General features: G+C 38.3%; 1 protein-coding gene across 1 annotated transcript in view; it reads right to left on the minus strand.

Moving 5' to 3' along the window:
- Positions 1-910: 910 nt before the first annotated feature.
- The window catches only part of LOC104468213 (transportin-1-like), a gene marked incomplete at both ends in the record, with an annotated part of 24,663 nt that continues 2,110 nt past the window's right edge, over positions 911-23,463 (minus strand). Inside the window, 5 exons of the mRNA XM_010082268.1 lie at positions 911-1,033; positions 1,768-1,849; positions 4,725-4,858; positions 5,905-6,011; positions 10,904-11,053. Coding sequence (XP_010080570.1) covers positions 911-1,033; positions 1,768-1,849; positions 4,725-4,858; positions 5,905-6,011; positions 10,904-11,053 — 596 coding nt within the window. The remainder of the gene's footprint in view (positions 1,034-1,767; positions 1,850-4,724; positions 4,859-5,904; positions 6,012-10,903; positions 11,054-23,463) is intronic.

A 23,463-nucleotide genomic window follows, 5' to 3' on the forward strand; every position in this document is an offset into this window, starting at 1 on the left:
CCCAGACCATTCTATGATTCTATGTTATATGAGAACGTGTGTGCCAAGACTGATGTAATGGAATTCCAGAAAAGACATAAGAAGACTAGAGAGGAGGCCAAGGCTGTTAAGGGTCACCTCAGCTTTATGCATCTCCAATGCCTGTGTACAGGAGCAAAAAATACTTAACATCCTATTTGTGTTGTCTGGACACAGTCCTTATGGAATTTGACACTGGGTTATGACCCACTTGTTCACATGAAATCTGCATTAGAATCATTACGCTCTTAGCTATATTTCCAGTCTGGCAAGTAGCATATGTAAATGCCACCTAAACTGCCAGCATCTTCCAGAAACGTGGAAACTACTCACAGTTCAAATACTTGAGCACACAAAAAAACACAGCTGACTGGTCCTCTGGTAGACAAGTCTGCACCTCTCTAGAACGGTAAAGGAACTATCAAATGTCATTAACCTCTACAACTGAACGCAATGGGAAGAAAAGTCGTTAGAAGCTCAAAGAGCATCTCAGCCATATAAATAATATGCCTTATCCTTGTTACGGTCAACACATGCAAAGAAAGTGACAGCTGCAGTGTGTAAACTTTATCAGTATCAGCACAAGCACTAGATTTATAACATGATCTTCTGACCAAGCAATGCCTCGATGCTGCATAGTATAGCTGATCCCAGCCATTTCAGGACAAATTAACCTAATGAAGAATAAACAACTGCTTTATGCATTGCCTGCCAAACACAATGCCAAGTTGGCAATTAGCTAAGAAGAAAGTTTTGCAATCTCAGTCTTGAAGAAAAATGAAGAGTAAGCAAGTCCAAGAGCAACATACCTCTTCTGTTAAATGCTTTTTATTTATTATTTCTACAACCGCAAACAGGTTTTTCAGCACACAATCAGCAAAATGAGACTCACCTCAACTATACTAATCATATGAGGAAGCAGGCGATCCATTCGAACTTCCAGCAACATTACCAGAGCACGGCAAACATTTTTGCGTACTTCAGGCTCCTCATCACCAGCCAGTGCAAAAAGATTCTGTTGGAAGGTAATACCAGTTGAAAAGCCACAGTTCATCTAGTTCAACTTGTATTTAAATTGACATTACTGGCAAACTAGTATGCAAATATGTACTTCTGTAGTCTCCCACCCCACACCTTAGAATACTATTTTATTTCTTAAAGACATATGGTTTAGCAAATGAACTCCTCAGATTCTCAATGTGTACTATACACGTAACCAAAACACTGCGTAATATTAGCACTGTCACAAGAACAGTATTTCCTGGATTTTTTTTCCTCTTAAACATAAATGAAGTTCTGAAGACAGACAACTCCATCAGTACATAACAGCAGCAAATCAACTACTCCAGATGACCTCAGATACCACCCTTCTAATCCTTGTTCAGTAGCAGTATTCACAGTGACCCACACAGACTCAGTGACATGGTGATCCTTGTACTGCATTTTCCATCATAGGTAAGTGATAGACTGCTGTCATTACTTCTACACCTTTATGCAGTAAGAGTGTCCTCTACTTGTGAAGAGGAAGCATCTTTCAAAATACTATCTTTTGGCTTGAAGAGTGTTTAGACTAATAAACTCTGAGCACAAGGATACAGAATGAACTCATTCTGTGGGGACTGAAGCTAAGAACAGGCAACCAGAAATGGGGAGTTTGGGGGTAAAAGTGGCAGTAAAATATAATTCAAAACTCTCGAAAAATCAGATAAATAATTTAAATTAACATCCCTACCAAGCATTCACACCCACCTCAATAAAAGAATCAATGTGCAACATAAGAGCTTGAGTTCTGCTGATGATAAATTGATTGACGCATGCAACAGCATGAGACCTATAAATGGAACAGTTAAAATACAAATTTTTCATTCGTTAAAAACATTTTTTTAAACCATGCATGGGCATCAAAAACATCAGGAAGCAAATTACATTGTCCACACACCTTCTAGAGGCAAGAGGGAACAAATCTGCACATTGGAAGTATTATCAAGCAAAACTACTAAACCACATTTTTAAGTACCGCTTTATACTCTGATATACCTAATAAGTATTTTAAAATATTCAGTGAACAAAAAACAGAGCAAGATGACTACACTTGACATATTTCTTCCAATCAGTATGTAAGGATGTTCTTTTTGAGTATATTACGGATTATTGAACTTCTCAGATATTAACAATTCCACAGAAGTCATCATGAAATTTCAGCATGCTCTTCTTCATTGTTGTTAAGTATCCAACTGCCTTTGCAATATTTTTAGTATTTAGTGAGACCAATATGTTTCAACAAGACAGAAGTAGCTTAGCACAAATACATACTTATAGTAGGATACATACTAAAACACTTGTGGTAGAAACATACTAAAAAATGAAGCATTGGTTCTTCTATTCCATCTCATGCAAAGCCATTACTTACAGGTCTTTTTCATTCTCAGAGACACAAAAATCAAATTCCACAAGCAAAGGCAAAACTAACTGTAGAAGCTTTTGAAGATCTGTTAAAGTATTTTTACTAATATAACTCCAAACTTCTATTCTGTTCAAACATGTCTTGGAAGACTGTCTCATAAAACATTGTTCAAAAGTTGTCTCTTGACAGATGTCCTGGTTTTGGCAGGGACAGAGTTAACTTTCTTCACAGTATCCAGTAAGAGGCTATGTTTTGGACTTGTTCTGAGAAGGCTGATAACACACTGAAGTTTATGAATGCTGCCAGGACAGTCAGTCTTTTCAGCTTCTCCGCTTTGCCAGTGTGTGCAGGTTCAGGAGAAGCTGGGAGGGAGCACAGCCCCAATTACTAGCCCAGAATTTGACCTTAGGTTGAGGACTGAGACTCATATTGGCCCATAGTATATTCTTGCATATCATGCCCAATATATTATGAGGAGCTATGTGGAAGTCCCCTCCCTCTCTCTGGGGCTGTCTCTCTCTTTCTCTAGGCTGCTCCACTCTCAGGGACATCTTACTCTCTCTGTTAGCTCTCAGTCTCTTGGATGCTTGGGCTTTTATCTCTTTTCCAGGATTGCGGTTTCAGGACCCTCCCTGCTCCAGGAACATTAGCTGGGAACAGGCCGAGTCTTGGTCATGGGGAGGTGAGCAGTTTCAGTATTTTACTAACAGTTCTCATTTAACTGTTTTCATACTTCAGCACTATGTACTGAAATGAAGCTGTGGGTCAGCAGGTGGTCTGCTTTAAACTTGAAACTGTTTTAACAGTATCAAAGCCACAAACACCACAGCATAGGAAAAAAGTGAAAGACTATATAATGTGGTAAGGAATAAAGCATGTTTTTCTTAATCTCTCCCAGCTCCAGAGAAGGATTAAGCTTATCTTTCCACAAGAGCAAGTTCATGCTTTGTTATATATTTTTCTTAATCTACATCTATTTTAGGTGAGTTTCTAAATCTTACTTGAATCCTATCATCATATATTCCAAATTATACTCTTTCTCTTAGTCTTCACCATCTACTACTGTTGGTAATAAAGAATTGCCACCTCCAGGTTGTACAATCTTTCAATATAATTTGCAAACAGGAGTTAAAAAACACTTCACAGAATCAGAGAATCAGAAAATGGCTGGGGTTGGCAGGGACCTCTGGAGGTTATCTGGTCTCACCCCTCTGCTCAAGCTGGGCCACCTAGAGCTGGTAGCCCAGGACCATTTCTAGATGGCTTTTGAATATCTCCAAGGGCAGAGACTCCACAACATCTCTGGGCAGCCTCTGCCAGTGCTTAGTCACCCTCAAGGGGGAAAAAGTGTTTCCTGATGTTCAGAGGGAACCTTCTGTGTTTCTGTTTGCACCCATTGCCTCTGGTCCTGTCACTGGGCAACACTGGAAAAAGCCTGGCCATGTCTTTTTTCCTCCCTCCCTTCAGGTTTTTTACATACACTGATGAACTTCCACAGCCCCAGCTCTCTCAGCCTTTCGTCACAGGAGAGATGCTCTACTCCATCATCTTCATGGCCCTTTGCTGGACTGTCTCCACTATGTCCATGTCTCTCTTGCACTGGACAGCCAAGAACTGAACTCAATACTCCAGGTGTGGCTTCACCTGGAAGATTAGGGGAAGGATCATCTTCCTTAACCAGCTGTCAACACTCCAGCCTGGGGTACCATTGGCCTTCTTTGTGGCAGGGGCGCATTATCGACTCATTTCAGGTAAAAGCTCCTGTTCTTTGTAATGAATATAAGAAATAATAATTTAATTCTGGAAATTTTTTTCTTTCCTATAGTTACGTGTACTTTGGAGAGACTAATGCAGTTACAGTGAAAAGATGATGAACCTATTTAATTTGATTCAGCTTTGGTGCAGTTAAAGAGAAAAAATTTTCTGCAAAAGCTCAGAAACTATTGTCAGCAAAATAATTTTGACTCTCTCATTGCTGAAGTCCTTACAAAATGAATGCAAAATTGTTCTTTCTACTCAGAATACTAAGCTCTAAACACAGCATTTTTTGTAATAATATGCAAAAACTTAAAAGAAACAGTGTTTCAAAATCATAGGCTGATTGTACATTTGGAAGATATAAACAGGTGAGATTATTGTATTAACTAAGCAGATAAACATGGAAATTACATGGAATCTCTGTGGATCTCTGCAGGATCATTTAAAAAAACTAAGTATGTTTTGAATTGATACAAAACAGAAACATTGCTGCCCATATAAATACAATTCTAACAGGAAATTGTAGTACAACACCCAAACCCACCTTATTTTTGGACTGCTGTGCTTGAAGAACTGCAAGAACTTAGGTATCATGATACTGAGCGGTCGGTCCAATACATCACTGTCTAAAATTTCAGCAGAATCTTCACATATCTTCTGAAGAGCGCCAAAAGCACCCTGTTTAAAAAAAAAAATAAAAATCTTCTTTCATGTTCTAAAGAAAGCAAAATTTCAGGTTTTGTACACAACAGGTAACTTCAGCGCAACACAGTACATGTAGCTACTTAAAGTAAATGCAGCTAACTAAATATGGAGTTAAACTGAAACATCCTTAAAGGCTTTTTATTTAAGCACTTCATAACAGCATTAGTAAGCTCTCAAGCTGGGTGAGTCAGTGGATAAGTGATATTTTTAATTTTAGCTCTCAATGCTCTTCTAGTCAATCATATTTTTTAAAAGGTTTTTAAGCTAGTTCTTATTTGATAAATGAATGTCCAGGTGCAGAAGTATCCGATTTAATTACATATATAATGTATTTCCTTTCATGGTTTGTTATGGGCAAAAGAGAACTCTGGATATGATGGTCAATTTGAGCCTCATTTTCAAGTGTGTTTTTCTTTTTCCTGAGAAAGCAGCACTAAAACGCTACAGAACAGCATAGCATATTGGACCATTATCCTATATCTGAGGAATATTTTATACAAAATGCTTCAAACATTTTCATGGAGACAGTATCAACTAACCAAAATTGTGTGATGATAGACTTTTATTTTTTTAAATCAGACAAGGTTTTTTTTGTCCTCATAGATTAAAACAGTTAAGTTGGTATTTATTTATTTTCCTTCATGCATACTGAACAAAACAGTTAATTTCACCTTGATATAGCAACAACAGATCGCTTTTCCAGATTAAGTTACTAGAAGAATTAACACTACTTTTAAGTAAGGGAAAATTCAGGGTCAGCTAGATAATGCTGATGATGCTTAAAAGGTTAGGCATCGCAGAGTGGTTAACTTTAGGATACTTCTCAGCTGAGATGATAGCACTGCCCATCTGCAGTCTTATTCTGCTTTTATGAAAAGAAAAAAAATTTTTTGAATGAACAGTAAGAACATGGAATGCAGGTAGAAGAAAAAGTATTAAATTTGTGCCACTGTTCTCTATGGAGAATATATGTGCATGTATACATAGTGTCTATGAAGATAAAAATAATACCTCCTTACCTCACAGGTATTGTAGTCTTCAGAATCCAATAGGCTGCAAAGCTTTGGTAAGAGTTCAGGCCAATTCTGCAATTCCCCTTTTGAAGCAATGGTTGTTATCAGAATGCCTAAGGAATCAGAGGGGTGAAGGAAATGAGATCTCATGTATCTTCACATATTTCATACCGATTTTTCTCATTTTTATCCTCTAGAAGGTCTAAAGTGTTAGGAAATGTCTTCTTTTGTTAAGAACTGGCAGGCATGAAAAGAAGAATAGCATTTGAAAGGCTTTGAAATGCAAAGGTGGGTTGTTCCTTCCTACTGCCATGAAGGGCTCAGCCAAGAAATCAAGCACAAATTAATTCCAGTTAAGGAAATAATAATGCCCAAACACTGCAGGGCAGCTTTGGCTCTAAATTTACTAAACACTGTACAAATCTTTATCTCTAGTAAATACAGAGTATTGACCTCACGTCACCTCTTCTTTATTATAATACAAAAGCATAAATGTGGGAAGCTGTCATTCAATAAACTTACAATGCAGTGGTAAGTTATGTGTTCACAACTTTACTGTGTTTACACAAAACTTTAAGGATACATTCTAAGACTGAGACACCTACTAAGAGCTTACACACTATGGCAGGTCATCCAGTGATCAGCTGTGGGGCTTGCCTGATTGAGATCCAGCAAACAGATAGGTCAGCCCAAAGAGTCACTAATTCTGTTTCCACCACATACAGAAATCCCAGGAAAAACTACTATAGGTGACAGGAATATGGAAGGCTGCTTATAAACTAGGACTGACTTTGAGTCCATTTTGCCTCAAGACAAAAATGTAACTGTTAGCATAATCCATTATGCTGCTGACAGTCACTTCTAAAGAATATGATAATATATTGATACTAATGCAACTAGTAATCTCCCAAGTCACAAGTGATGAAAAAAAAGCGTTCCTAAGCTTTTTCATTGAGCTAATCACAATATATCATTTTTCTATGGAATAAAATGTTAAAATTCTTGTTACATACACAGGACAACATTACAGAGCAAAGGACACTCTGGACAGGACACACAGTAACTAAAAAATATTTTGCATCATGTTTCCTTTGATGCAATAAGTCTGGAGAACCCACAAAGGGCAAAAATTAAGACACAGGTACAATGCAATTTTACAGCTGCAGAAGTAGTTTGTATTCAGTTCTCTTCATAACTGCAACTGAATAGGAAAGATTCCCAAAAGCCTATGGAGATCTATGGAGTCTTAAAGACTGCATTTCTCCTGAGTATTATGGTCCTGCAAATATTAGACGAATTAATAGAAAACACTTATTTCACTATTGCTGGATCTTAGTGATCCACTTTTTTTCTTAAATTAAACAGAACTTCACAAAAAGAACAAAATAAATGAATTTTCTTGCCTCCTAGACAAAGGACTTAAATTGCAAAATTGTCTCCCTAACTTAGATCTGACACAGGTTTGTTTGTAGACTTAATATGGGGCCATAAACAAAGATAAGAATGAAATCCCTGGATCTCCTCTGGACTAACATGTCATGGAGGTTCTATCATAAGTCTTAAAGGCGTAAGTAGTTTCAGAAAAAGAGTTGTCTGAAGATCTTTTCAGGGTCCTAGAAGTGTTTTCAGAGGATGACAAATGGTCTGGCTATACTTGTAATATGAGCAAGCTTTATAGCTGAAGGAAAATCTATTTGAGAACTAGTTTAAGCATTCCTCCAAAAGGTTCATCATAGATAGCAACAGGATAACCTAGGAGGAACTAATTTCAGATGCATAGGCAAGAAGTGACCTGAGGCCACTGCCCCTCGCAACAGATATAATGCGGTTCAGTCCATACACATCATTGCAAACTTTCTGGACAGGTCTGCAGAGAAGTCATTTAACACTGTGCTAGTGTATTTGAAATGATAGAGACACACTTCGGTGGGGAGAAAAAAAAAAAAAAAAAAAAAGCCAGACTATCAAGAATTTAGAGAGGCAACAGCTATAGCATTTGAAGCTTTGCAGAAGGTTTTAAGAACAATGAGGGAACAGCCACATAAAATATTCAGGCACTTATGTTAAAAGGAATCTCGATGTGGTTCTAATGAGCTTCATCTCCTTTCAAACGTGCCATTTCTTCCACCTACCTGCTGCTTTATTTGACCAGCAGGGAACAGAAGACACCAGAGATTAGCCCTTGTGGCTTTCTCTGCAACACTTCAGACACAGAAGCATGGACATCAGAAGAATAATCAAAGTAAAAAAATGATCAGTTTAGTAGCCTGCAGCTTTTCAATGTGCTTGGGCTAGAGCTGACAGTTAAAACAAGCCTTTGCTTCTGACCGACATACTAACCTGCAAGGTTAGAAATCTGAAACTGAAAACCTTTATAAAGACAGTCTCTGATTTGTAACAAACTTCAAAATAGTATTACAGAATCTGTTGAGATTCCACTTGACAAATGTGAAATCTAACAGGGCTAATTGAGCAGTAAATACAGAAGAGAACAAACTCCAGGGGGATGTCAGAAATTGCTAAAAAGAAACATAATTGTCATGACAGCATCTCTTATGTCACTGTTTCAATTACACACAACTCCAGTTTACAGCATCAATTCTACAATAAAAAAAATTGAACACAAAGAAAAAGCAGCTATGCTTCAGTACTTTCACACCAAAGTTTTTGCGGTGGTGTTTTGCCTCTGTAGCTCCTAAAGTTGATTATTGAACTCCTTAATTGTAAAAAGTTGAGCTTCATAACAAAATTCCCCCTCATAGGGCAATCCTTAGCTTTCACCTTCCTTCTGTGGTGAAGCTCTCCAGTCCTGCCACTACTCTTAATCTCTCAAACTATTTCCCCTGCTTGCTTTGAAGCAGCAGCTACACTAAAGTCCTGCCCAGACCAGAATCCCCAGAAAGTTTTAAAACAGTCACAGACACTTCCTGAATAAGATGCATTTATTTCCTCGTAAGTTTGTGAGTTCTCAACAGAGAGACATCTTTTTTTGAAGTCCATATTTCAACATTAGCTGATGGGGTTTTTAAAACCTGTACCATACAGCACAGAGAAGTTCCACACTGTTACTCATTGGGGATTAAAACAACAAAAAGCTAAGGAAGAATACAACAACATGTAGTTACCAGTTTGTCTCAGGTCACAATTCTAAAATAGACTCTACTGCCATGCTCATTCTCCTAAGTGAGGTTACATCTGAGGATGGGATTAATCAGCTTGCCTCCATCTTGGACAAAAGGTATCAGCTTTAGATGATGCATTAAATCTTCTCTGATGCTATTTTGATATACTTGCTCATCCTCCTTTCAGAATTCCAGAGATCTTATCTGCAGTTGGCTCATTAAATTGATAGTGCTTAAACTGCAAGAACTTGTATGCATCTCAAAGAGCAGCTCTAACTACTAGCACGTGCCAACTCATATGCTAACGAGGCAGCCTAGGTAGGTAGCAATATATTTATACCTTGCTAGTACCAAGAGACTAGTGGTTACTGGACCAACCTCACTATTAAGAAGAATGCTACAAGGATCTAATATTTAATTACTTCAAATGGGAGGGTGCAAAGCATGTGCTAAATAGCAGCTCTTCCATAAGCATAGGAGTTCATCAGTTGCTACTAATCTTCAGAGTTCATACATGCTTGAACAATCCCTGCAAGGATCACTTAAAGCTGAACAGTAATTGAGCTACTAATGCACAAACACTTCATACTAGGAGAAATCAAAGAGTACTACTCAAAAACAAAACAATCCCCCACCAAAAAACACCCCACAAATCATCACCACCAAACAACCCAAAGACAGCAATTCAAATGGAGCTGGAATGTATCTTTAGTCAGGTCCATTGTACTCCACTTACAACTCCCGAGCAAAAAAGCAAGTGTTACCCTTCCACAACCTGAAATTATAAAAGTACCTGACACTCAAAGACTCGTTTCTACTATCATTTAAGAAAATGGGATATTGATAAAATTTGTCGTAAAGCAGCTTGACAATTTATGAGACAGCAGGAAAAAGCTAAAAGATGAGCACTTTTCTCTAGCCCTTACTCCATAACCCAGATGTCTGGAGAAGGAATCCTACAGAAAAAGCAAAGGATTCTAAAAGAGCAGTAACTGGTAGATTATTCTATAAGAGGAGTCAGCTAATACAAGCTGAATTTCTTTCTGAACTGACACCCCCATTTTCTCTACTGTATTCAAATATATATTTGTTTTACTTTATTTTTTTGAGTGGACAAGGAAAATGACTATAATGATTGTAGTAATTGAAGGAAATCATATTCTCAAAGAGCAGACAGAAAAGCAACTTTACCTAGAAACACGTAAAAATAATGAAAATATGCATATTTTATGGAAGAAGTGTACTCAAATAAAGTAGCTATGAAATCAGAAATCAATGTAACAAAAAAACTTGATGGAACTAGATATCTTTAAGGTCCCTTCCAACCCAAACCATTCTATGATTCTGTGACGGTCTGTAGACCACACTTAACCTACAGTTTTCTGACAGGAGGTATATAAAAAACAGAAACTAATTATGTGAATGTGTTACGCATGGTACGATGATTCCCTGAAGTGATGCACATGTGTCTGCGTATGGGGGGCAGGGCACAGGAAATCAGCTAACAGAAGTGTTTCACTGATGCAAGTGGAGTACTGAAATAGTTCTGAAGTCATACTTTTACCTTGTTCCTGGTTTTAGCTATAGAAATTGGCAGTGAGCTCAATTTCATTAGTTTCAAATAAACTTATGTTCAGTTACATTTCAAGAGATATGAACTCAATTACTAAATTAGTTCTAAGAGAACAGGAGGCAAAAGTAAGTGCGACTTTCATACATTCAAACTAAAGATAAATATCAGCATTAAAACATGGTGAAGTTGTGACAATTACCAGAAACAAACAGTTTTAGGAGTTTAATAACTATTTACATCAGTAGTGCAGCTCTCACCCATATCAGTAACATTTTCAGTATGCAGAAGACAGTAGTAAGAACAAACTTACCTACAGTAGCTCTAATTAAGGGGGAGGAATCACCAATATTGTTCAGACATTCACTTTTAATGAAGTCAGTTACCCCATTGGGAAAGTTGTGAAAATGTGCTTTTACATTATTCTTCAAGATAAGACCGCTCAAGGAACGTGTTGGTTCATCTGCGACAGAAAATAATTACATTAAACCTTCAATTTGCACATAGGAATAAGGCAGAGTTCACAGAACAAGGCAACAAAAGCCAAGCTTATAGAGATATTGATCTTCATTTCCTTATCTCTCCTTCCAACTACACCCACCAATTCACATAGCAAGGATTTTCAGGTTCAGAGTTCACTATTTATAGTTATTCAAAATTAGAATATCAGTACTACAAATTCTACATTTTAAGAGAACGTTTTGTGTATAGGCAAGGAATAGACCTGAAGTCACAGGATATCAGAGACTCATGAAAGAAACTGGTCAGCCAGAGACATTCAGACATTCTGGTTATATGACTGGGTTGCTGCAACACTGATACTGTAAGAAGTAGATAACAAAGCTGCTTTCACAATAGTAAGATGCAGAAATTATGTAGGCATTATGCATTAAATCTTCCACCCCCTGCTCCCACAGAAATACAGTGGTTCATTTTTCCACAAAATAAGGTAACTCCCTCAGATACCAGCTGTTCTATTATCTATTATTATAATTAAGAGGGAGAACTGAAGAAAAAAAAAAGTCTTTAAACAATGTTAACAGGTAGATGCTATATAGCGTGAACCATGAGAAAAAAGTGAACAGAATTGAGCGGAACTGAGTAAGGATTTAAGTTTAGGCAATGACTTGAGTTCTCTTCACTGAGCTCTTTTTGCCTGCATTTTTTTCTAAATTATTGCAACAAGAGGAGGAATGGAAAAAGAACAGACTAAATTTTTCATTTATATTGGAACAGACTCACGTTTGGTTTGTCAACCAAGGGCATGAGTAAGTTGGTATTACTTCTGAAATATGCTGAAAGTGAGGATCTGGATGTTCTAAATAGAAAGAATTAGTTTCCAGTATAAGAAAATTTAAATTTACAGTTTCTAGCAACCCTAATCAGCACAGGAAACTAATTTTAATTAGGATTTTCACCACTTCTTTGAACTTTTTGTATGAAGCCCTGATTTGGGTAAGAAATAAGGATGTTTGAAGTTCGTTTGCACCTAGAATTAGTTTACACATAGAGCTATTCCAGGCCTTTAAAACTATTAACATCCCAATTAAAAAAAAGGGTAAACAAAATAATAGATACAACCTTAAAATATAAAGTATTTTCAAACTAAAGTTTTGAACTCAACACCAAGACTCTCAGTAAACCCACGACGTCTGCCTGACGGACATTAAGGACACTTTCTATTGTGATCTATGCTAACTAGAACAGAAACAGCACTTTTCAGAAGAGGGGGGTTTTGTTTGGCTGATCAGAAATTAAAATTCTTTTTAATCCACTGATTTTGAGTGCCAAAACCAGACTGCCATCACATACTACTTAATCTTGTTTTTATGTTCATATTTCTGTTCTCCTAAAGAAGCACTATTTTTCATGCTCCATAACTATAAATGTTTTGATTTACAAAAAAACATATCCTCTACATAGCATTCAGCAACTTTATAAACCAGGAAGCCATCCTATGCATACATATTTGAAACAATTCTATAACTTTACCTACACTATAGGTTTTTAATACCCACCAGCTAAACAATATAAAAATAAAAGTCATTTCACTTGCACAGCACTGCATTTCAAGGGCCAACAACTTTTCTGGGAGAATGGAGAAGAAGGGGTTTATTATTTTTAATAAAAATATTAAAGATTGGATGAGCAGACAAACTTTTCTCAACCACAGAACCCGGTTGTGAGATGTGACACATATTACCATTACAACTTGGCAAGTCAAATCAAGTAATTTTGTTTAAAGTTTTGAAGATATCATTAATAAAGATCAGGTGGAACATGACCAAAATAAAGAAATTCTCACGTGAACTCTTGATCAGCCTCAGGTTTACCTGAAATACTCTCTGAATTAAAAGTAAAATCTCCACATCAACTCTTACACCAATATAGTATGTCAAACTCTGATTGGTTTATATAACTGTAATCCATTGATAGTTACACGTCTTCAAGAAAACCAGTCCTCCATGTATGATTATTAAGATTTAAAGCTATGTCTGGTGAAGAAGGAAGCCAAAGGAGTCTTCCTTTAATTTCCACATGATCTAAAACCCTTGCAAGCCACAATAAACCCTCATCATCGGCAGCTGCAGGTAGACACAGAATACAATAGTTACTCATTCTGCATCAGCCAGTAGCATCTTCTTGGGGTGAAAGAAGTCAGAGTACCAACCAAAGTCTGATTAGAATATGGTACATTAGACACTATTAGTATAAACCCTAGCATGAAAATATTAAACAGTGCATTAAGGAAAAACATTAATCCTTCAGAATGCCTGGCTACAATTACAAAAGGAACAAGGCAACAGCTTCAATTTAACCAAGCAGAGATACAAATACTATCAAGTTCCTGGTGTTAGAAATGGGCAGATTAGTCATCTGGTTTAGATAATAATCAAGGTCACATTAAGGTGAAACTTCAGCAACATTTTTTTCTTCATGAACTATCTTATGGTATGCAGTAGCATGAAACATCTTAAAACCACTCCTTTAGCCAGGATAACAAAAAACCTATTCTTCATAGTAAGCGTTTATCCCACAGACCTGCAACAAAGATTCCAAGCGATTCATAGTGAAAGCTGCATCTCTGACAAATGGAAAAGAATTCATGAAGAAAAAGAAGAAAGATTAAAAACAAAAACCAAAACAAATTACCACCATACTAAGAGGTAACAAGCAGAAATCAAAGACAGACTTAGTGCTAAACAAACACCAACCACTTGAGCTAGAGAAGCAGCATAGAATCTGACACTCAGGCATTTAAAAAAACCCAGACAACCAAACCACACCACTGTCAAAATCTTAATTTAAGAATTTTTTTTCTGGTATGACTGCACAAGAATATTTATGGAATCCAGGGTGTTCAACAACTTAACAGCTACACTGTCAGAAGACAGTAATAGAGGTCTGGATGGAGTTCTTTCTGTAACACCAAGATTACAGGCAGATGGCCTAAGAGCTGAGTAAGACACTCTTTAGTCTTCATAGATTCCGTGACAAGTTCTGTCAGCCATATGTTTCAGCCATCAAAAAAGATCACAGTCTTGCCTCCTTCTGTCTCAGTCAACCTGGAAGTATAGAGAGTTGACAAGAACATATAGTACAGAAAAAAAGAAGGAAACCAAAGCCAACATCTGGCATTTGATATCACCTTTGGTGCCAAATCAGTTCCTGGGTGGAAGATTCCCATCTCACGTTGCCTCACTTTATAATAAAACCATATCACATAATTGTCATTTAGTTCTCAGTAAGTTTTCAGTTCTGTTGCAAGACTCTGACACTAGTTCCAGATTTTAATGGTTTACAGACAGAGCAAATGGATGTATACACACATTACACAGATATCAATTATTTTCGGGCTACCACAGTGCTTCTAAGAACTACAGTGTGTCCTCAAACAGCCATATTTCCTCTAACAAGGGTTTGTATGACATAGGTGCATATGTGTATAGATACATACGTGAAAGCAACAGGGTTTTTTAGCTCACCTGCAAGCCCAGGGGAGCATTTGTTTCACCATGCATTTTCATCCTCTCTTCCTTAGAACATAACTTCCTAGATTGCTAAAAGAACCGAGTGACTGGGAGGAAGGTAGCATTTATCCTTTCACAGCCTGTGATGTAATCATTATGAGCTATATTTTGCCCCATTACTCTTGTGATATTGGCAACTTTAAATGTTAGGGTGAGACTTTCTCTAAAGCAAATCTGTCAATTTTAGTCTTAAAGCTGTTAAGCATTTTTCAGAAACAAGCAGTGATTCCATGTGTTTTAACTAGTGACGGGGATTTAATTTCTGATCCACTAATGAGAGATTAGCTATCTCTTAAGAAAGAGCTAAAACAAAAAAAATAAGGATCCCACCAGAGCAGTGTGATATGGGAAGCAGAGGAAGAATAATTTATTCTTTCCTAATGTATAAGAACACAATACCGAGACACCTCCATGAGCGTCCTAGCAGAGAAAGACCCTACTTTTTTTTTTATGCTGGACTTTTAAGTAACCTTGACTCTTTAACACTTTTGGCTTAAACCAGTACAGTTTGCTATGTCAGAAGCAGGACTGAGGATGTTTTAAAGCATTCAGTTCATCTAAATACAGAACTGACCTTGAAAGCAGTGGCTCAATTGACTCATGGGAGTCATGGAACATAATTTGACACAACTGCTTAAGTTCAGGAACATCTGTAATACACCAAAACAAAGCCAGAGATGTTCCGCTGATTTTGAGTGTTGCATATTTATTAAATAGTAAGTAACGACAGATATGCTTCTGAAGACAGTGTTGTAAACAAAACTGAGTTCTGGACAATTAGAAGGCTGTTGAAAAGCTGAACAACAATTAGCTTGTTGGCTAGTTATGGAAGCTTCTGCATTCTAACTAATAACGACCACAGGTCAATCAGAATGCCAGAATTCGTACATCTCCACAGGCTTGAAAAACATGAAAAGCTTCAAGAACTAATCCTCTGGTTTCACTCCTACTCTCAGCTTCTCTGTCATATTCCCACAAATAGGTCATGTCAGCACTTTTCCTCTGCAATGCTATTTTATGTGTCACCTCCTGATCCTGCAGTTAAATCAGTGCTAGAATTGTATTGAGAGCAGAAGAACCCTTAATAAGAAATAGAGATTCAGTGTGATGAGAGTATAATTCACTACAACATCCCAAACTACTGAGCAAACACAGGATATCATTGCAGTTTGAGAACATCTAAAAAGTAACATCATTTCTCTTTGGTGTTTATACGCTGGGGGGCTGCGGGCAACAAGTATGTTGGCCTTTAAGTCAAACATAAAGGAAAGGAAATTATGAGCTTCCCAATGGAAGTTGCTTAGATAGCATTTGGCAGCAAATAGATTAGGATTTAGAGTCATTACTCCATCTGAAGAAATTACTTGGTCAGATGAATAGACGTTTCATCACTCTCTGAGTATACCAATGGTAAATGTTATATATTAAAACATGACAATCTATCATATGAATAGCTATTGGAACACAAAGATTAACTGCATGCATAAAATGAGGCAGTGTTATCAAACTGAATAATTCAGAATACTGTTCAGACCACTACATGAGTACTGGGAAATGTAAAATACAGGACACTCGCCAACACTGGTGTTGTACAGGGTGCTGTGCATTGGAAGTTTTGACTACTTCTCCTTCTGTCTACACCCTACAGCTATAGCTCAACAGAAAGTTATGTGGTGGCATGCATTTATTGGTCATGTTATGAAGCCAGACTGCTTTGTTTCTCTGATACCCTTCCTTGCCAGGAAGGCTTCTTCCCCTATAATGTCCAATTAATTCAAGACAAAACCTTCTCATTTTTACTTCCCAAGCCTGTACTCTGTGTTTCTTTCCCTCCCCCCTACCCCCGACTCTGGCTGACTTTTCTGGACCCTATGACCAGATTTTCAATTAGCAATATTAGGTTGCACTCTGGTAAATGGCAGAGTAAGAGTTTTGGCATTATTGGAGGTGTTCTTCCTAAGCAGCTGTGCATCTAACTACAATAGTAAAATAGAGAGTATGGACCTGCTTTTAATTCAGCATGCCTTTACATAACTGCATCTTTTATTATTATTATTTTAGAAACTTAATTTTTTTCCATTATTTGGCTACACAAGAGTTCTTACTACGAGCAAAGTGAGTGATCCTCTGCTATTAGAGTACCAATGAAAATGAGACTGTATCTAAGAAGCTTTGATGTGTGGCCATGCTGCTCTTCCTCTTCCAAGTAATTTGAAATCCATCTTCAGTCTCCTTAGTTTTCAGTTTCTACCTATGACTTCATCATCCTCCTTTTTCGGGGGAGTGAAGAAAATGCGGGGAAAACGTGAGTGCTTGCCATTGTGAAATGCTTAAAACTCCTGAAAGCTTGCCAGTCAGAATTACATCTGATTAGAAGTATATCTTCTGATTCAGGCAGGAACATCCATCACTTGAAGTTATGTAAATGCATTTTGCTTGGAGATACCAAAATAAAAATTTGTACTGTTGAATCTATACTTGTTTGAACAGCCAGTGCATGCCACTTCAGATGACGCAGACAACCTCACTAGGAAGGAATGGTGTTGCCCAGTCCAGTGCTGCAGGGCTAAACTGTTATAAGCTGCCTACACTGAGCTGAATGCAGACTGCAGTCACTACTAGTCCTTATGACTCTGTCATAGGACTGTTGCTCCTGAATACCTTTGGAAAGCAGAAGGCACAGCTGAGTGAAATCTTCATGAGGTGCTAAAGAGTGAGAATTATGTCATTATGGAAGGAGAAGAAAGGAGTTTAAAATGCTTTGCAAAAGCAGTGGTAATGCTTAGCCAGTTATTGATATTAGCATCAAAATGTAGGATCAAGATGTGCTTCTATATGGCTCTTTAGATCGCTTTGAGTAAAGACACTCGATTCCAGAGCAGGCCAAAAATACTGTGGATGCTATTATAGATGCTATTGACATTTTTTTTTTCCTGGGTTTCACTCCATTTTGACATTAAAGGAAAGGTGTTTCTACTTGCATGTGAGAAGTGGTAATGGGCATTCCTTTATAAGGCTAGTTTTGGCTTCATAAAAGTGTCAGCTAACCAGCCCTGTCCCAGCACTGCAAGATAAAAAAAACACATTGAAACAGTTATATCATCCTAATGCCTCACTGAAAGTTTGCTTTATGAAAATCTAGGAACAGGTGGTGATGTTGCTTCCTAGGTGCCATTACAGCCGACATCAGACACCAGCATGTAGCCTCATGAGTAGGAGGAACCGTTTTTTCAGGTAGGAGGCACCTCAGAACTGCACTGAATCAAGTACTGCTTGGTGGACAGAAGTGCCTTTAGAAATCACACCCACAACACTTTCTCTTTCTGTAGGAAAACACAGAGATGCTTGATACTGATATTTTAAGTACACTTAGACTTGACACGAGAAACAACCAAACATCACTGAGTAGGAGAGTTTGACTTTAAAAAGTATATGAAGAAATTCCACTTCCAGCAGACTACATTCAGCTCATAAGACACACTAAAACTTCAAATAGCTGCCAAATACCTCTAACTTACCCCAAAAAAGTCACACTTACTGTGAGGCAAAAACAGACCTTACCCAAGACTCTTCGAACTTCAGAAAAAGGCACAGCAAACAAAAACAAAAGTTAGATAACCTTAAGAATCAAGGGAAACCCTGAAAACTTCCATCCTTTCTCTCCACAAGCTACTTGAGAGAAAATATACTCCAAGACTCACCCTCAAAATGATTACAGTGAATAGCACTTTTGAAGAACCTAAAACAATGTGATTAAGTACATGAAGACACTAGGATAGCCAAAAGGCCAAAACACTCCAAAACTGCCTGGGAGGACTCCCAGAAAGGTACAGAGTACAGACCTGCCTCCAACATACACAAGATTCCTTGGGTGGCTTCCTTGCGGAATCTTGGGAACAGGTATCTCCAGAGGCATGTTGATCTCCACTGGAGACAGGTGAATTCTCAGATAGCAGACCTAGACTCCTCCAAGGTAACTACCCAAGGAGTTTTGGCAATGTTGGTTGCAGGTCCATGCCTTGTAATTCCCATCCCATGTCCTGGGAACTCTTGCAGGCACCTCTGGGAATGTGTGGGCCTCCTCTGGAGACAGGTGAGTTCCCAGGTAGCAGTCCCAAACTCTTGTAAGGTATCTACCTGAAGACCATTGTGTATGCTGGGGGAAGGTCCATATCCTGTAGGTCCCCGGGAATTCTCCTAGGCATCTTATGGAGTGTGTTAGCCTTCTCTGGAAATGGGTGAATTCCCAGGTAGCAGCCCCAGACCTTTCTAAGGTAACTACTCAAAGAACGTTGTGTATTTTGAGGGAAGGTCCACGCCTGTAGGTCCCTGGGAATTCTCCAGGGCATCTCCAACAGTGTGTTGGCCTCCTCTGGAGACAGATGACTTCCCAGGTAGCAGCCCCAGACTCTTTTAAAGGAGCTACCTAAAGAGCATTGTGTATTTTGGGGAAAGATTCACATCCAGTAGCTCTTTGGGAATTTTCTCTATGATAAAGAAACTTTTTACTTGGTCTTCTTCAATGTTTTCCTTGTATGGGCTTCAGGGACAGAGAAAGAGATAATAATGGAAATCCCATGCTCTGATTCTGGATGCTCAGAATAAGGAGCTCCAAGGAAGCATTCCTGAAGCACTGAAAATCATGTAATGCAATCCACCGGATAATTTCAAAGTTTCTTTTAAGACTTAAAATAAATAAACAAACTGTCACTTCTCATATGCAGTATGTATGCCATACAACCACTTAGGAGAAGCCTCTTCCTTAAATCTGCACTACAATATCCTTACAGAGACACGGAAAGGAAGAATTAGCCAGCATATAGGGAAAAAACACGGAATTTTTAGTGCTCTGACAAAATTTGTTATCTCATAACTTGGTGTCCCCTAAGGTATTTATGCACCTCTGTAATTTTATGCAGTGATTAGAAAAACTCAGGCTTAATTTCATTTTGTAATTCTTCATGTATCTGAACTTAACGATAAAAATGTTTCGCTGTTGCTTAAATAGGACACTACATATGTTATGCAGCATTTTAAACTGTAAGGGTACATTAATCTGACTTGACTTCTGAATTGTAATGCAACCAGATGCACTCCTTGGCACTTATTTTAGTCTATTTAATAATGACATCGTGCAGGATGATGGGGCAGGGAGTGGGTAAGGGGGCATTTGTATTAATTAAACAATTACAGCACTTTTCTGGATTAATCCTGCTCATCAAAGATACCCTCCTGAAACAGGTAGCTGGTGAACTAACACCTGACCTCAGAAAATGGTCTTTTTCTTGCTCAGCTTCAAAGTTCTTCCAACGCCAACATTCCAAAAAAGTTCATAATGGAATGGACTCATGAAGACTGTTGTCCGGATCAAGTTTAAATTCCGACAATCATCAGTAAACTTTCACATCAAACCCACAAGACCACTTTCCATTTCAAATTCTGCTTGCAGAGCAAGATGAATTATTAGTGTCATGATCACCAGAAAATAAATTACCACCTGTGCAGACTTCTATTGAAACAAAAACATGGGGATAAGAGGGTGGAGGGGTGAGGACCTTCCTCAATGGCAATGTTCCATGTTAAAGTAAGGTACTCTGAATGACTAAGTCATCACATGAACAAGATCAAGAGTTGCAGAGACACTGGTCTGTCTTTAACTGGTTTATAAAAATCCAAAGCATTTTGGAAATAAACTTAAAAGACAATTAAAATCCCTAAAGCCTATGACAAAGGCAGTACTAAAACAGTGTCCTCAATCCCAGCTCATTTGCGTTCAAACTAGAAGTTCATCTCAAGGATTCTGATCCTTGACTGTGATAGCCTTACACCAGGCCATGATCAATCCACTGAGATAACACTTTTGAGACTAAAGACTAGGGTTCCAATGTTAGTATGGGGTGAAGAGTCAAGTCACTAAAATACAATCCAAGATCAGAATCAGAAAGGCTTCGTATACCTGCAACACGATAGATAACTACAGCTTAAATGGGCCAGCAGAAAGCTACCAGGACAATAATGCATTTGTCTCTATATTTTCCCATCAGCCTACACCCTGCCAAGAGCCCAGCAGACAGGGGAAGGGGAGAGGGAGACAAACACAAAACTTTGCAGAAAGTGTGCACTAACTAATCATGTCCTCTGTCTCTTGCCTATGAGGGATAAAAGGTAGATCTGAGAAAGGACATGCATGTTTTGGGAATAAGGCTGGATGGTCCAAATCTTTAATTAGAGAAGATATTGTATCAGTAGTTCTTTCTTTATCACATAAGATAGGCATTACACATGTCAGATCTCACCTAAGAAATGGTAAGCTTCGACATCACTTCTGTTCTTGCAATCTTTATATAAAACATCCACCAACATGAAGGCCATATTATGCCAACTAGAATGCCACATTAATTCTGACCCCCCATAAAGACAGCTTCCCTTTTCTTGCTTAGAGGTGTGAAGATCACAGTCAAAGAATGGATACATGCCAAAACATAGTAGGAACAGTCTGCAGAAATTACAAAGTCTCAATTTAGTTTCTTCTTAGAATTGAACAGAGAAAGTTACCAGAAGGCAACACAGCCGTCTTCCCTGCGCAAGAAGGCCATGTGATCTCAGAGTATGCAGATACAACAAAATGTTATGGCATGATTATGACAAAGTCATCAAAGCCAATGCTCCCTAACTGACAAATTGAATTTGTGAAGATTAGAGAGTATTCTTGGTGAACGACAATAGTCATCATCTTTTGATAATTTAGCGCAAGCTAGATCTAGCTCTCATTCACAAAATTCAGGATGCTGTGTGAGCCAAAGCATGGTGTAATTCCAAGTTAAAAACAATAATAAGAAAACACCAGGACAAAGCTGTCGTACAAAACGACAAGACATGAATTAAGAAGCATGCTATTTTTGTCAGTCTATTTCAGATGGGGGAGTGGGGAAAGGGGATCTTACAAATGTTCATTTACAGAAGGTATAAACACAGCAAGGCTTTGAAACAGACAACTTTGGGAATTTCAACATTATGGTCAACAAGGTCCAAAATAAACTGAGGACTTCCACTTACAGTATGAATTGTCCACATCATGACACAGAGGTCCTTCCTCATGCTTCAGATGTCTTGGACAATTGCCTCAATGTACCTTAACTAGAGGTTAGAACTGGTCTCAGCAAGACAGCAAGAAGTCTGAAATTAGGACAATACTTTCTCATTATCTTCCTTCAGGGAACAGACTTGGTCTACGGAAGCAAAAATGTGAATACGGAAAGGAGGTTTTAGATGCATCACTTGGAACACAGGAGGGAGGCTTCAGGTAGGTGAAGAAAGCAACAACAGAGGCAAAGCTTATACCCCTTACAGCAGTGGACGTTTTCAGCCAACCACACATAAAATACAGAAAGTGATCTGAGAAGCAGCAACCGCACAAACTCCAGAAAAACAACTCATTAACAGAATACAGAAGCCTATAGAATTCAAATCAAGGGACACCAGGAAAAAAACCTAACAAAACCAACACTAAGGCAGGGCAGTGTCACTGCATTATCCACCAGGTTTTATACATCTCAAACCAAGAAGGAACAGCTACACTAACAGATCATCTGAGTAACTGTGCCAGTTTTGGCTGAGGGAAGAGTTAATTTTCTTCACAGGAGCTAGTATGAGGCTATATGCTGGATTTGTGCTGGAAACAGTGTTGATGCAGAGATGTTTTCGTAACTGCTGAGCACTGCTTACATAGCATCAAAGCCTTTTCTGCTTCTCACACCACCCCACCAGCGAGCAGGCTAGGGGTGGACAAGAAGTTGTAAAGGGACACAGCTGGGACAGCTGACCTCAACTGACCAAAGGAATATTCCATATCATAAGACATTATTCTCAGCATATAAAGCTGAGGGGAGAAGAAGGAAGGGGCGAGGATGTTTGGAGTTTGTTTTCCCAAGTTACCATTATGCACGATGGAGCTTTGCTCTCCTGGAGGTGGCTGAACACCTGCCTGCTGACGGGAAGTAGTGAATGAATTCCTTGTTTTGCTTTGCTTGTGTGCATGGATTTTGTTTTACCTATTAAACTGTCCTTATCTCAACCCACAAGTTTTCTCACTTTTATTCTTCTGATTCTCTCCCCCATCCCACTGAGGGGAGAGTGAGCAAGCAGTTGTGTGGGGCTCATTGACAGCTGGGGTTAAGCCATAACAGTAATATTTTCATTTACAGATAAATTAGTAAAAACAAGCTTCTTCCATTCAGACATTTTTCAGTTAATCTGGACTCCACCTTACTCAACTAAGGAAGATCTCTGAGCACCATGCTTCCTGGGGAGTACATTTCAGAGACATATACTTCAATCAAAATGGCTTGGGGTCATATTTTATTCCATCACCTTGCCTACTGTCTGACTTCCAGGACTAAGTTCTGTTTCCTTGGCATTTTTATATTCTGTGATATTTTTAACATTGGGGGTCATGCAGATTCACAACGCTATCTTCAGAAATGCCCACTAGTTAAAAAAAAAAAAGAAAAACAGAGGAAGCACTTAAAGCTAGGGCATGTATATGCCATAGCCGCAAGCCAGGCCACATACTTGCACTGGTGAAACGGTAGCAGGGCAACACCTGCTTCTAGGCAGACCCAAGCTTGACAAGCTTTGAAAGCTTAACAAGGCCCACAGAACTGAAAAACAAAACCAAGAAAACCACCACATACATGTGGGAGTACCACAACAGACCTAAAACCAGCAACTGACTAGCATTCAGACACAGAAGCTTGATGAAGCCAACACCAGAGGGAAAAAGAAGTTACACTTTTTGCAACTCAAAAGTAGTATCTCTGGTGCTAAAACAAAGCAAATTCCC

Source organism: Pterocles gutturalis, unplaced genomic scaffold, assembly GCF_000699245.1.
Source record: "Pterocles gutturalis isolate BGI_N339 unplaced genomic scaffold, ASM69924v1 scaffold22164, whole genome shotgun sequence".
Lineage (NCBI taxonomy): Eukaryota > Metazoa > Chordata > Aves > Pterocliformes > Pteroclidae > Pterocles > Pterocles gutturalis.